Genomic DNA, 15,709 nt, shown 5'->3' with positions numbered 1-15,709 from the left:
GGTTCAACATAAACTCTGGGCCAAACAAGGTTTCTTTTGTTCAATAAATGTTTATTGCTTTTTCAATTGTTCTATTTACAAACAACACGGGGTCTCTTGGCCTCATGATACAGAGCGACACTAACCTGCAGTCTAGCAGTGTCGGCAACGCCGTGGGGACCAGAAAAGGCCAGGCCCTTCGTGCGCTGGCCCACACTTTCCAGTTGGAAATACTATTTTACAATATAGAACACTTATAAAATGCACTTGCATGTAAACACTGTAAAATCCTGCCATTTAAAATTCTATACTCAAAAGCTCTAAGTACATCAAAAAATAGAAGAAACTTCTAATTGATACCAATAAGGCATTTTAAAACTACGGCTTTCTTTATTCAACTTCAAAGCTAATTCTCTGCAAATACAATAAAATCTGACATTTCATATACATTCCTGCTTTATATATTTTAAAAGAAGCCACCTGTAAATACTATTTTCTTTTGCAAAATAACAAACAGAACAAAAAATCTTTAAAATTACAGTAAAACATAAAGTAGTTCTCAAGTGGAAAAGTTCTCGTCCCCAATGTCCTTGAGTTGTTCCTTCCTTAATCAAACACTGTCACGTTCTGCTTCACCAAACTTGGTCCACTTAACAGTAGTATGATTTTTAAGACTCATTCAACAGCTTAATTATTTCTACGATATTCTGAGGTTTGAAAGACTTTTCTGTACTGTGGCCACTGTGACTACGGCAGAGGAGATACGAAACGCTTCAGTGCAAAGGTAGACTCTGTGCCGCTCCGTGAATCGAAACCCAGTAGTCTCCCGTTCACGGAGTCAAACGGTCTATGTAGTCCACTGGTTTGCCCTCACTGAACAAAAATGCTTTCTGCAGTCTACCATTTAGAACAGTTTAAAAATACTACAAAAATACTGTATCTTTAGTGTGACCAAATCGTCCCTGAATTTCTTAGAAATACTGGAATTCTACTTAAGACACAACGGCTACTCCGCAGTCAGAGGAGGAAACTGACGGTTCATAGGACGTAGCCGCTCCCCAGGCCTCCAGAGACAGAGTCCCGCGGCGCTTCCGCACTATCGTTTTGATTAAATTGTATGAAGCTTCTTGCACAAGCTGTATAAATAATGGTATCTGTAAAAGCACTGTTCAGAAATACTCTCGTTTCTGCACGTGCAGCCCACGGAAAAAGCAGACTGCCGTGCCCACGCACACCTGCGACGCCTCCTCTGCCGAGTCCCCGGCCCCCACAGCACACACAGGCGTGTCGGCCGTGCCAAACGATGCACGGTTCCCTTCGGCCGAAAAGTCAGCTGGTCTTTCACAGGCTTCAACTCCAGTTTTGAAATGTGCAGAGGCGGGTCTGCTTTTAGCGAAGAGCTAGGTGTTTGTTGGCCCTGAACGCTCACCGACAAGCACATGGTTACGGGCCCGAGGGCTGGGCTTCCTTGCATCAAATGAACACTTACATTAATCTTCCCCTCAAAAGATTAAAAAATAATAAAAACCCCTCAAAAACAGAGAAAACAGTAGTATCGTAGGATAGTTTCGGGGAGGGACTGCGACATCTCCCTCGGACCCAGGAGCGAGGGCAGTGACAGCGGCAGCAGGGTACAGAGGGCTCTGGCACTCAGAGGGGAAGCAGCGTTTCGGTTTGCTGACATTGCATTTCGAATAAAAACAGTGACAGGACTAATGAAAACACACATAACCACAGAAGAGCCATGCATGGAATGTGTCCTTATTTTGAAATACAGTAAAATCTCCCTAGTATTTTCAACTATCTCAAGGCACTGGAGTATTGAGTAGGCCAATGATGATTGTGTTAAAATCATGAAAACTCCAAAAGGGGCATACAAGGAAAGGTTAACAGGAGAAAAACCACTTCCAAACACTCCTAACTATTTTAGACAGTAACTATGGGGAAAGGCTTCAAACCATGCATGGAATTACTCCGATTCTTCAAATCCCCACCACCTATCTTTCCCCTGTGAAAAACACCTTCCTTTGTGAGATGTGCTCTGGTGTGAGGAGAGTGCTGGGCACACGTGTGCACGACACGCTCACAAGGCGCACGGTGCTCACTGAGCTCGGGGGTCCCTCCGTTTTGTTCATTAAGTCATTATGAGTAACACAGTAGTTAAAAATCTTCAAGGCTGCTTAATTATATATTATGCTAAATAAATATCATCGATATCTTTGGAAAGGTATTTCATTCTGACATGGACAACAGCTGTGTCCAGTATTTATCAAGATAACTGCAAAGTACAGGCTCTTTAACAAGTTCACAGGAGATGCAGAATTGAGGTTTCAATCCATCACTTTCCAAACTGGTATTAGTTAGATCAACTAAATCGGTGGGTAATAAATGTGCCATAAAAAAAAAGCTTATAAAAAATTCTCTTCTACCTTGCTTTGGATTCCTATCTTATGATTTCAAACTCAGAAAAAGAATTCAATGTCAATAAACCGAAAATATCACTCCTCAATAAACATAAATAATTCTTCAAGGGTCCAAGGGAAATACAGGACACAAATCACAAACGCTGAGAAGGAGAAAAAGGAAGACTTATTTCCAGTCACAGGTCAGTCAAAAAGATGCTCAGACAGCTGGATTCGTGTCACCACAGAACTTCCAAAGATAGTTTACCTTTAGAAAATATGTTTTAGCAGCAAATGACAAAAATCAAAGGATCCATTTTGGAAGAACATATGATAAAAGGGAACTGACTTTCTGACTTATAAATAAGACCCAACCGCACCGGAGTTCCCTTCACGGCCCTCACTCTGCTGATTTCAGCCAAGTGCTTGGCACAGATAACCCTCATGTTTGTATAGTGGCTCGAATGTCGTATTAAAAAGGAAAATGGGAAAATAAATCTTCAGTTTTCTCCAAAGAACACAGGAGGCGTATATTGCTTTACTTCTCTCATTAAAGCACCATCCGCTCAGTTCATGTTGCAAAACCAACCCAAAATTCCAGAACAATAAAAAAAAAAAAAACGTTTAGCAAAAATTATTACTGAGGAATAATCGAGGCAAAAACAAAAATTAATAGCTCCCCAATAGACTAATTTGTGTTTTAGTAGGAATAAATCATAGTACATACTAATAGGATTTAATAAGTTAAAATATGAAAGGAGGGACAAAAAACACAAAAATGCATCCCCCAAAACCCACCCCTTAAATCTGTCAATTATTATAAATGAATTTAGAAAAAGGAAAAGAAATGCTGTGCAGGTAAACAGTCCCGTATCTCTCCATCAGGTGTGGTGTTGCAAATCACACAGCCCCCCAACGCACGCCTCACAGACAAGGACTGCAAAACTAAACTAACCTCGGTCTGCGGTCACAATCCTTTGGTAAGGATGGACGCGCATATCGTGCCTTCGAACTTTAGTAGCCACCGCACCTAGTTAAATTGCAATCACCAAGACAAAGTTAGAAAACATTCACAAGGGGGAAAAACAAACATTAACAGGTTTATAAAAATGGATTTCAAATGTTCATTTACTACAAAAATTTCAGTTTAAGAAACATGTTAAGGCACAGTAGTTTCAAAATTAACCATAATACTGTTGCGTATATATGCATCTATTAATATTGCATTTACTTCAAACATCTTGGCCTTAACCTATTTTATCCATTAATTTATAATCCCAAGACACAGTATTTCATGAACTCTCTGAGACCCAAACCAACATTTGCGCTTTACTAGTCACATATTCACCGAAGGGCTTCTCCCACAGCAGAACCGCTGAAAAGCACGCCGTGCTCAGCGCCGACAGTGACTGGCTAACCTTCAAACCACTTCCAGGGTTTATCACGTAAAAAGGTTTCTGAGCAATTTGCAAAGCCTACAGACTGTGGTTTTAGACTTTGAGTCAATAAGTATGAACTGCAATGAATTAGGTGATTAGTAAAGCAAACAGTATAGTACACTTAGCAGTCAGTATACTACTATACACTCCTTTATAAATTACCATTACTTTGTAAGGTTATAGACTAAACCAAATTAATAACATACTTTTACTTCCTATCAGTGTGCAAAAAGTGCAAGTAAGTCACTGACTGCTAGGCTAAGCTTCCCTCCTCCCCCTCGGAGGCTGCTGAGACTAAGCATTTGTTAAATTCAGATCTGATGAGGGTTCAGTTAAGACCGTTCTTGAATTCTTAGCCTTTCGTTGGGAAAGCCATACCTAAAGATAAAAGGAAGGGAATTAAAAATTAGTCACCAATGAAGATTTGATGCTATTATCAATCTCCTCACTACCACCAACACACATGTCTGCATCTGTTGTGAAGGGCACTGCTTATTTGAAAACAGTATGATGTAAGACTTGATATATAGCATGCATGTTATCTGTGTGCAAATTTACTATAACTTAGCAATTTGAAATGATTTTGCCAGTTCTCCAGGTGGTCAATCAATATCACCTTTTACTGCTTAGGTAGCAAAGCAAGAAATAAAATTGATTATAGTGGACTTTTATCATTTAGTACTCCTTATTATTCCTCTTATGAATGCCAATTAGATATCTGTGTATTTTGCTTTTAATTGTCAGTCTAATAATTGTTATAAATATAAATTTCCCAACACAACCCAAACCACATTGCTTTGAAATGAGAAACATTCTGCAGTGCCCCTTGCTGATTCTAAGCAGTAACGTGGTCCATCACCCCTTTCACATTTCAAGGAAACAATCTCAGACAGGTTTAACCCAGGAGGCAAGACCAGCAAGCTCTTGCTTGGAGAGGGCTGGACCAGCAGCCAGGCGGAGAGCCCGCCCTGCGGGCAGCGGCAGCCCCTCCCCCGGCAGACGCTGTGCGTGCAGCAGGGAGGAGCTCTGGGAGGGAGCAGGCAGGGGCCACAGGACAGAGCGTTAACAGGTAAGAAGAAACGTAAACAGGTTATATGTTACAGGTTATTTTAAAAAGGCTTCAAGAAGTGTGCAACAGAAATAAGAGTCTCATGAACAGCTCTACGGTGTGATTCTGACCTGGAATACTTCATACAGTGATTTAGAGATAACCGAAAACATGTACAGGAAGATGTATCTGCTCATGAAACAAGAGGCACCTGAGTGCATGCACACACACAGATAACATACAGAGCATTGTGGTTTTCTTTAACTGAACAATGAGTTTTCAAGTTTAAATCTTTGTCCAGGTTCATTAAAGGCTTTTAAATTTTGATAAACCAATGTTAATGCTGGAAAAAACCCTTAAAAAGATCAAAGTCCTACAAGTGAACAGCATGCACGCAGCACCAAGGTCATATCCAATTCAGGGGAAAGGATTCAAATTGTGTCTGGTACAACACGGGCGGCGCGGCAGCGGCCTGTCCGCACCGCCTGGTCGTGCTAGAGCGGCTGCCGCGCTCTAGTCCTCCGTCCGGCAGTCAATGGGCTGAAATATCAGGCATGACTGGCATTTCAATCCACTCTATAAAAAAAAGGCATCGGTAATGTCTTTTTCATGCACACCACTTCTCGTTCACAGTACGACCTTAATTTTTGCCTCAGTACTGAATCTACCTCGGTGACTTGGTCTTCGCTCATCGATTCCATACTGTATTACTGAAATTACGAGTTTCTCTTATGTTTAATACCAACCAGGACTTCAAAAGAGAAAAAAAGAAAAAACTTGAAGAATGCAGCTACTGACTAGGACCCTTTCATATTTTAAATGGTCAAGAATATTAAAAAGTGCACACAATTACAGCACTTTAAAACCTCAAAATAGTTTCACACGGGAAATTACAATTTAGTCAACAAATAAATTTCTGAGATGAAAAGAATCCGACTTCCTGAAGGAGGGAGTGTGCCAGGGGAGGACCTGCCACCCAGGAGGACCCCGGGGGGCTCAACCGTGACCAGCAGGCCCTGCCGAGTGTTCAGATGTGCGCCCCGAAGTGAGTCTGAGTTACCGGAGCAGACCCGAACAGGTCTTAGACGCTGTTATTTAGAGGGGAACCCTCACGAGGTGCTGGAATAACACCGAATTAGTCTTCAGCCTTTCCTAATGGAACTTTGACTCCCCTCTCTCACACTGAGGTAAGGATTTCAAAGTCTGGGGCAAAAGTTGGGAAGAAAAATGTTACCCCTCCAGAGAAAACAACTTACCTAACACACCACTAGGTTCAATGGGATACTCAAGGATTGACGTAGCTGGTGCCAACGTGTAGGGGTATTCGTAGGGGGTGTAGATTAAACCGGCTTCGGGCCCGGGAGGGACCAGTGCGGCGGTGGGGTGAGGAGTCCCGTTCGGCATGACGGCGGTCTGTATCTGTCTGATCAAAGGCATTATGGTGGGGCCGGCTGGCGTCGGCGTGCGCAGGGCCGCTGGGGGGAGGACGGGCGCGGGCCCGGTAATGATCCTTGGAGCGGCCTGGGCTGTTGCTGCAAGAGAAAAGGCAAGGGCTGCTACAGTAAGCAAGGAAATTCAGAAGGAAGTACAGAGACAGCGGTGCAAAACACAGAAAACGAGAGGGAGTAGGAAGAAGAAGGAAGCAGGAAGGAAGAAAAATAAAAGGAAACCATTAGTACATGCGCCGATCACACAACAAAGCCAAGCACACCGATCAAATGCGCTGGCTCCCCATTCCCAACATGATTAAGAATCAATGTGCAAAAATTAAAAAGCCACTGTAAAAAAACTGAGACCATTAATAGGTTATACTTAGTTTATATAGTTGATATATCTATGTCTTTAAGATCTCATAAAGCTAAAGGTGCATGCAGAAGCACAAGAAAAAACACTCACATTAAAAGATATTTTTAAAAGTATTTTGCAATTGAGTCCACAGAAACAGTTTTGGCATATTTCCAAAAGAGTAGATTCAGTTTAAAATAAAAGAATAATTTTTATTATATTAAATAAGCCAACTAACTACTATTTAGATATAAATTTCCTGCATGCTACACTTTGAAAAATTGCCTAGAACTTTAAAACACAATTTCTCAAAAAAAAATTAGTCATTTCACCTTAGATTTTCTTAAAATATAAATTTTACACTTCATTTTAAATATAAAAAAGCACCCTCCTGTAAACTTGTGAAAGCATATCCAAATACAAATGAAGGGAAAAACTGGATTGAAACAGTTAACGCCTACTGTCCTCTGTGAACTCACATATAAAATCATCAGAGAAAAAACACTGGAGGGAAAACGCGCGAGACAGCTGGAAGGACAGAATCCAAAGGAAGACCACTGCATCCAGACACAGTCCATATTAGCTCTAAACTGTTTTATTTTTTTTGTCCTTTTCATGAATGTAACAAAATAACCTAGAAGTTTAAATCTGAAGCCTTAAATCTGTAGTTAACAGAGTAGGAAATTTCATGAAACTCTTGAATTTAGAAGTCAAAATCTCATCAAAAGAATGAAAGCTCCTAAACCCCAAACTTGGAAGACAGGCTGGAATGCAGTAAACACAAGCACAGCGTCCACAATCTGCAGAGCAGTAAACGGGACTGCTGACACCAAAGCAAGTCCCCACCGCTGTCCCCACCCTTTATTCTGTCCGACTGTTCATGTGCCGTGCCACCGAAGGGAGAAAGGTGTGTGGACAAACAGCTGAGGTGGCGGTCAGCCTGGCCCCAGCCTCATTCTTACGTGATTTGATGTTGGCATCTCGGTAGGTGCCGTTCAGAATCGCCAGCTCCATCAGCTGCATCTTCTTCAGGCTGTCTTCTCCCTCCGCCTGGACAGGGAGACCACGAGAGCAGTGAGCACGGAGGGAGGGCGGGGCTGTGTGCATCGCTGCCCCCCGCTGCGGCAGGACAGGGGGATCTGGGGGCCCAGGGCTCTGACACACTGCAGCCCGCTCTCTCACTGATGGCATCCTGATGAACAGGACACTCAACTGCCACTTGTGGCATTTCTATTTGGAATCTTTTAATGCAAGTTACACTGACTGATTCAAGTTTTCCTAAAAGGTTTTGCTTTTAAATGGGATGAATTAGATAAGAGTAAATACACTATGTTCTCCTTAGTATCTATCATTTTGAAGGTTTCCCAGCTCAAATGTATTCATTAAAAGACAAAAAACAAAAGCAGAGATTCTAAACATATGAGATTTGATTGTGATATTCAGATAATATTCAGTTTAATTCTCAGAAAGGAAAATTTAATAAAGTCATAAGAATTTCTAAAATTGGCATACGTATTCTGCCAACATCCCCCTCTCCCTTAAATTATAAAGTCCTCTCAACTCTAAAGCACATGTATCTTTAGGGTCACTCCCCCACCGCCCGCCGTGTGCTGTCAAAACCACCGGACATCTGAGAGTGAGGCGGGTGCCAGTGCTAGCCCCGCTGTGACCACACAGGGCCCAGGGCTGTCTCTGACTGTCAGAGTGGTGAGCCACCCTCCCGACCCTGGATCCACTCTAGCCCTCCACAGTTACGATGTCACCCCCCGTGCTAGTCGCCACTAGGCTACTGCCGCAAAACTGGAAATGATGTCTACCCACCCATCCACACACAATGGCAGATTAACTGCCCGAACTGCAACTCTCATCTTAATGCTACTTAACAATCTCAAAACCCTTCATGGTTTCTTACTATCTAAAAGTATAACCCATTCACGCTACCTACGATCTGGCCCCAAATTACATTCTCAAGGTAAACCAGTGAATTTTCTACACTGTTTGACTCACCTCTGTCGCACACCAAACCAACACCCCCCCCCCCCTCGGCTGGTCCTTTCTGTGTGGACTCTGCACTCCACCAGCCCTTTCCAAACCCCACTTCACCCTGCAAACTTCAACCTAAATGACAACTTCTCAGAGGGCCATCCCTACATGATATTGCTTCTGCCTTGAATTATAGTGTGTTTTACATCGCTATTACCAAAATAAGCTCCTTGAGAACAGGAACTACTTATTTATTATTGCCTACCTCCTCATTCACCCCCACCCCTCTGAGTTATTTGCTGGAACTTATCTTTTAAATGATTGGCATGTGACATCTTTAATTTCATTCCCCAGTCTCAAATATGTATACCTCACAGAATAAGCTCCCACCACCACAGCAGCACAAAGAGGCTGTTGACAGCCCACCCTCTAAGGCCCACCTCTGGTGATGGTGGAAGGAAAGAAACTGTGTGCTGTTCACTGCTTGTGCATTACCTAGCGCTCAGGTTTCATATGTAGGAAGTGGCCGATTATACACTGCTCATGGAATTTTGGTCCTTCCCAGTCAAGGAAGGAGTGGCGCTGGGTAGGCCAGCCCTTCGTGTCTGTAAATGACACAGAATCACTGACCTTGGCACTATAGCAGAAAACTGAGGACTGTAATTTGTAGGAAAGACAACTGGTACTAAAATTTGTAGTAAACAAAACACAAAAAAATTAAAACAGGACATAAAGAAATTGAAGAAAAAGGTGAGTGAAAACACCGTAAGCCAGCGTTAGCCCCCTGCTGCCACCCTCCCAGCCCTCCTCGGCAGGAGAGAACGGAGAGCACGCTCGCGTGCTTCTGAAATCACTATTTCTCGATTCCCACGCTATTTGTACAGACAGAAAAAAAAGAAGCAACATGATTTGTTTGAAAGACAAGCAATTAATTGTTAAATTAAAAAAACTACTAAGCACCATCACTGGAAGGGAAGAACTGACTGAAAGTCCATTATAATAACCCTCAAACTTGGTCAATGAAAACTAGTAATAGTAAAAATTAAAACCAATCATCTTATTTCAAATGTAAATCTCGCTAGGTAGTACAGCACCAGACACATAACCTACTTTATGTGAGCTGGAAGAAAAGCAACAGCGGCGAGGTAGTTCACATTCACAGCTGTCAGCACACCGAGCCCCAGGACTGCCAACCACCCCGCACTCCCCGCAGCCCGGGGACTCCCAGCCCCACCAACCCAGCTCCGGCCCCAGCCGTCAATCCAACCGGAGAACTACTTGTAGTTGTACCAACATTCTCCTGATCCAACTTCCCTATTACCCTTGTAGGGGTCAATATCATCATTACAGCCCTGTACTCCTTATATGTACCAACTACATACAACTCAGCGAGGCAAACATGTCTATCATATTAATAATACTACACCCTCCGATACACGAGAAAATACTCTCATAGGTATACATATACCTCCCCTATTACTCTTATCTATTAACCCTAAAATTATTCTAGGGACCTTATACAGTAAATATAGTTCCATAAAAACATTAAGTAGACTGTGAATCTAATAATAAAAACTAAAGTTTCTTATTTACCGAAAAAGTATGCAAGGACTGCTAACTCAGGCCCGCACGTCCATCAGCGTGGCTTTTCCAGACGTTCACAGCACACGAGTTATCTGTGGGTCTTAGGAACCAAAGAACTGGTGCAACTCCAAGTGAAAGCAATAAACCTATTTTCTTCCACAAGACTTATACCACTAATCCTTTTAACCATACTCATTTCAACAGTTACATTAAAGTACTTAAAATCGCCCCAACTATGTAAAAACTACAGTCTCTTTGCACTAAGAGGAAGAAATGAAGGTGAACCAGTGAAGAGATGCAATGCTTCACACGGCCCTGTGCACAGCAGAGGCCCTTGACCATGGGTTTTCCTTGGCCCCCTCTTTGGGATGCCCAATTACTGCTGGTGCCGGAAGCAGTGTCAAACAGGGGAGAAAGCCACGGGTGATAGAAGACACGTGAGCACACCGGGGGATGCATGTGTATGTCTTTCCTGGGGCGCAGGAAACTGAGTTAACAGATGTGTGACATCAGCAACGACCTCTGAGAGAACACCAGGCAGAGCAGCAAGCACAGCTGTCACTGGGTGGGGTCACTGGGGTGGGCCTTAAGGACGTCACTAGAGGCTGCTGAGACTCTCAAATTGTGAACCCCGGTGTGTACTGCACTGTGTCACAGGACAGTGGGCCACACGAACACTTCCTAGCAGAGTACAGCATCCAGCTGGCAAAGCTCGAATGTGGACCTGGGTCTCAGTCCAGAATGAGCGTCGCCCTGAGGCCTTGCCACTCACAGCACTGTGCGCTCACAGCAGGATGCCTGGTCTTGAGAATCAAGACAGCACGGTTCACTGCAGACTCACTTTCACGCGGAAGAGGCTGCGTCACTTTGGCCTTCTTTCCCACTGTCAGTGACACCAACAGCGTACCCCTCCCCGAACACTCGGGGGCGGGGGGGTGGGGCGCCTCCTCATTTCCAAACACGACTTTAGACAAGAACACTGGCTGGTTTCCTCAGCCATCACTGCCCAGTTCTTCCTGCAGCCAGGCCTCCGACCAGTCTATCGAACCTCCTCTTCACTCAGAGATAAAAGGGGGTCAAAGGTGCCATCCTGAAACTGGGCATCTCAACTCTAGACCTTACCAGAAGTGCTCTGTACCACATGCTCGGAGCCAAGCACCTCTGCAGAGACGAGAGAGGGGCTCTCTACTTTAACAGAGGAAGCCGTTCTTAAGCAACCAAACCTAAGGTCTTAGAAGGGCTTACCACAATGAACGCAAGAAGCCACCTGGAACCTCAGTTCTCCTAATTTCTCAAGTGCTTGCTCTGTACCAAAAAGTCAAGGTGTGATCTGCATGCAGTTCAACTCTGAGGTCTCCCTCGCAGTCGGCAAGCATGCATCCCCATCACTCAGAAACCCCCCCCCCCCGCCCCTCTCCCCAGCCCAGCCCTGCCCCACACAGACACCACTGACAGGTCCCCCCACCTCGGTTCAGGGTTATCTATCCTAACACTTTATGTGGCGAAACAGTTGAGTACATGTTACTACTTCTGTGCCTGGCTTCTTTCCCTCAGCATATTTACTTATGAAACTCTTCCATGTTGTTGCATGTATCGGTACTTAATTTGCTTAAGCAGTTGCGTAATAGTTTGTTTATTTATCCATTCTTCTACTATGGACATTTGACAGTTTTTAGTTTTGGGATATTGTGAATAAAGCCGCTATGGAAAATTTTGTTTGTACAGGCTTTTTTTGTGAACATAAGTTTTCATTTCTTTTGGGTAAAAATACCTGAGTGCAATCTGCTGGGTCATAGGGTAGATGAATATTTCTCTCATATTTTGCATGGAAAACATTATGTGAAGATTATTAAAATATGCTATGAGTAACACTTGTGTTTGAAACATAAAAGTTGAAAACTACAACAAAGCCTTGCTAACCTCCACAAGCGCCCACTGCCCTGGATTGCTCTACCTTATGAGAACTGAGGTGGGAGCTTCATCAGAGGCACCCACGCTTCACTAACAGGCGTATGGCGTTGGTATTACCCTCGAGGCGCAGACAGATTAGGTCGCTGGCCCAAAACTACAGAAGGTCACACTGAAAACTTAGCTTCCCAGCCAGGGCACCTGTTCCAAAGTCCTTGTTATACCTTCTCCACTGTTGTGGTGCCTTAAAGTGGAAGCAGCTTTTGAATTCATCAAAGATCTCATACAAGAAATAAAGAAAATGTTTACTTGGCATTTTTAAGCCTATCAAGTACACAGTAAAAGATAACGTGCTGCAACAATGTAAATTTTAACAGAGAACAGAAACAAATGTGTAACTATTTCCAAATCACTGAAAACGTGCCAACTAAAAAAATAATGTGAACCACTGTCTTTAGGAAAACCCCAAACTCTCCAGCTTAGCACTCAAGGCACTGACAGACGTCTACGAGCAGCCCCACGTGCAGTGCCCCGCGCTCGTCAAACCCCCTGTCCACAGCGTCCCGCTGCGTACCCGTGCTCTCCACTCACGGGTCAGACAGGGCCCCGAGCAGCCTGTGTGCGCCCAGCTCACTGCCCTGGCAAGCACTCAGCCTTCCTAACCACTCTCCCCACGCATCATCTCCCCGAATCTACGCTGCTCCATTTGGGGGAAACAGTCGTATACAGGCACCTGTTATCTGTCCTTTCTACTTTTTGTTGTTTTTACGAAATTTCTTGTGACTCATACTCATAAATTAATCAGTTGCCACTCTTCTTTGCAGCCCCTAATGCCTTGCAAAAGTGAACTTGCTCAGTACATTAAAAACCTGAGTATTTCTATAAATTGGAAATGAATATAGAAGGCTTTATAAACAAAGAAAATTATATGACTGATTCACCTGGAAAAACAAAGCCTGGACAAGAATTTAGTAGAGAAAAGAGGAAAGGAAGAGTGACTGGTATTTGTTTTTAATTCCAATCATCACCCTGCCAACTAAAGACAGGCCTGACAAAGAACTGGACCGCCCTGGATTTAAAGAGGGTGTCAGAGGCAGCAGAGAGACATAACAGGACTTGTCTTCAAAGGCTCATTCTGCTACTTTGTGAAGGGACTACTGGGAGCAAACCCACCAAATAACAAACAACCCAGTCACAAGCTTTGGTCCAGGAGACAGAAGTTCAACGGGTCAGGGGTGCAGGTGATGAGGAGAGATACTAAAAGTCCCCTGATGGGACTTAATTGGTTAGATGTTGGAGTGCGGGAACAGGAGACATTAATGAATGATGTTTAGGTTTTTGGATACGTATATGGTGGCTCCACCTGATGAGAAGCTAAAGGCTATGTGATATGGGCTCCAATTCTAAGCTTGAAATGCCTACTCTAAACATGTAAGTGAGGATATCTCCTGGACGGCTGAAAGTGCACCTGGGATCTACTCAACTCCAGGTCACCTAGTAAAGCTGGCAGAACTACCCCCCACAGCATTTTCAGAATGGTTTTCTCCAAGACGATTATCTTGGTGAGCTCCAAATGACCTGCTAACTGCTCTTCGGGTGCCGGGTCTAGGACTCCAAGTGGTGCAACTTCTTTGCCGGCTGGATGTGTTAAAGCAGAGAGACGGATGCACGGGCTGAGGGCAAGAGGGGGCTCCTTCCCGGGACAGTGGGCAGCAGCTGAAGGCGTCTCCAGGCCTCTGAGCTGCTGAGGTCCCAGCAACAGCCGTGCACCCCAGTGTCAGGCCTCAGTCTCACCTGGGCACCGAACTTTCTAAGTGTCTAAGGTATGATACGGTACCAACCTCTTCCACTTCCCAGCCATTAGGGCAACAGAAGCTCCCTGCAGTCTCTAAATCTGTGCCACTCCCTGTCTCTTTTTCCCCCCATCAATTTCCCCCTGACACTGATGTAAGCTATTCCCTTATCGATTCTCTTTGTGAAACACTGCAAGACCGAATCTAACGTCACTGTTTTGTTCTGTGACTTTAAGTGAAATGACATTGAAACGAAACCCGTTCCACCACAGGCTGGCTGATAAAAACAAGAGTGAAGTCCCTGTGGCATCTCAACAGTGTGAGAAACGATGTAGTCCAAGGACCTGGAGCGCCTCACACAGTGTCCGTTTTCCTGACACAGAAGTGGCTCTCTGTGACCGTGTCCCAGAATTTGAATCTCCCAGACCGGCATTCACAGCCACATCAACTCCCTCTCCCTTACGTCACTAAACCCAATTTCTGTCAAAAATCTATGTGGACTCTGTGACAGTTTGCTACCTACTGCTTTAGGTTATTTAAAGCTTCCTTGATTCCACATTTCTTATTTTTCCCTGTCTTCAATGTTCAGTTAACAGATGGCTAAGTAAGCACCTACTCTAATGTTTAACACACCTACTCTGATGTTTAAGCACCTACCTCTGATACTTAACACAGTTTCTTTATGGTAAGTCCAACACAGAAAGTGATGTTCACAAATCAGAGGGCACTACGGAAATTCACAGAATTGTTAGAGACCCAATATAGGCAGGCATACTTTGGAGAAATAGTGAGTTCAGTTGCAGACACACTGAAAAACTAAACAAATACTGCAATAAAGCAGGTCACACAAATCACAAATTTTTGATGCATATAAATGTACTATACTTTATTAAGTATGCGATAGCATTGTATCTAAAAATGTACACCGTAAACATATTTTATAGGTAGAAAGGGCTGGGCACTACCTGAGTCTTCAGTGAGTGCTAGTTTTTTGCAGGTGAGGAACCTGCCCTGCTGTAGATGCTGCTGACTTACTAAGGTGGTGTTTTCTGAAGGTTGGGGTGACACCGTGGCAGTTTCTTAAGTGGACAAGGAGTGTGTCGCATCGACCAACTCCCCTCCCAGGAACGGCCTCTCCGCAGCACGTGCTGCTCCTCCGCAGCACCTGACCGACAATAAGGCTCCCTCCCAAGGCACAGGCCATCCTCCCAAACCCTGCCGCTACTTTATCAGCTGAGTTCGTTTAATATTCTAGCTCCTCTGCTGTCACTTCAACGACCTGCACAGCATTTTCACCAGGAGCAGATGCCGCCTCAAGAAACCACACTCTCCGCTCGGCCATAAGAAGTACCTCCTCCCTGACTGAAGCCGTGTCACGAGACCGCAGCAGTTACACCCCGTCTTCAGGCCCCACTTCCAGGTCTGGTCCTCTATTTCCACCACATCCACAGCCACTTCCTCTGCTGGGTCCTGAAACCCTCAAAGGCACCCAAGAGGGTTGGAGTCAACCTCTTTCAAATCCCTGCTAAAATTTTTTTATCTTGATTCAGTTTCCATGAATCACATGTTTCTACTGTCACCTAAAATGGTGAATCCTTTGCAGAAAGTTTTCAATTTACTTTGCCTGGATCCATCACAGAAATCACCATAGTGACTATAACCTCATGAAGTATATTTCTTTAATAGTAAGACGTGAAAGTCAAAATTAATCCTTAATCCTGCTGAAGGGATGCTGTGTTTGGAGGCATGGAGTAAACACTCAACTCCTTGTACCATCTCCCACAGAGC

General features: G+C 44.1%; 1 protein-coding gene across 7 annotated transcripts in view; it reads right to left on the bottom strand.

The window, feature by feature from the left end:
- The window catches only part of QKI (QKI, KH domain containing RNA binding), a 143,707-nt gene that overhangs the window by 4,505 nt on the left and 123,493 nt on the right, over positions 1-15,709 (bottom strand). The window contains exons 5-7 of one of the 7 annotated variants that reach the window (XR_005068507.1): positions 7,616-7,703; positions 6,125-6,424; positions 3,337-4,198 (exon numbers count right to left, since the gene is read on the bottom strand). Coding sequence is in view for 6 of the 7 variants with exons in the window: in XM_037060077.1 (XP_036915972.1) it covers positions 3,337-3,411; positions 6,125-6,424; positions 7,616-7,703 (463 nt within the window). In the remaining variant the exon portion in view is untranslated. Of the gene's footprint in view, positions 1-30; positions 4,199-4,987; positions 5,445-6,124; positions 6,425-7,615; positions 7,704-15,709 lie in introns of those variants that run through there. The other 6 variants (XM_037059799.1, XM_037059871.1, XM_037060077.1 and 3 more) reach the window with 6 other exon arrangements.

This window comes from Sturnira hondurensis, unplaced genomic scaffold (assembly GCF_014824575.4).
Source record: "Sturnira hondurensis isolate 20B ecotype Veracruz unplaced genomic scaffold, ASM1482457v3 Scaffold0000167, whole genome shotgun sequence".
Classification (NCBI taxonomy): Eukaryota; Metazoa; Chordata; class Mammalia; order Chiroptera; family Phyllostomidae; genus Sturnira; species Sturnira hondurensis.
The sequence above is the reverse complement of the archived record's forward strand: the minus strand, read 5'-3'. Positions and strand labels throughout refer to the sequence as shown.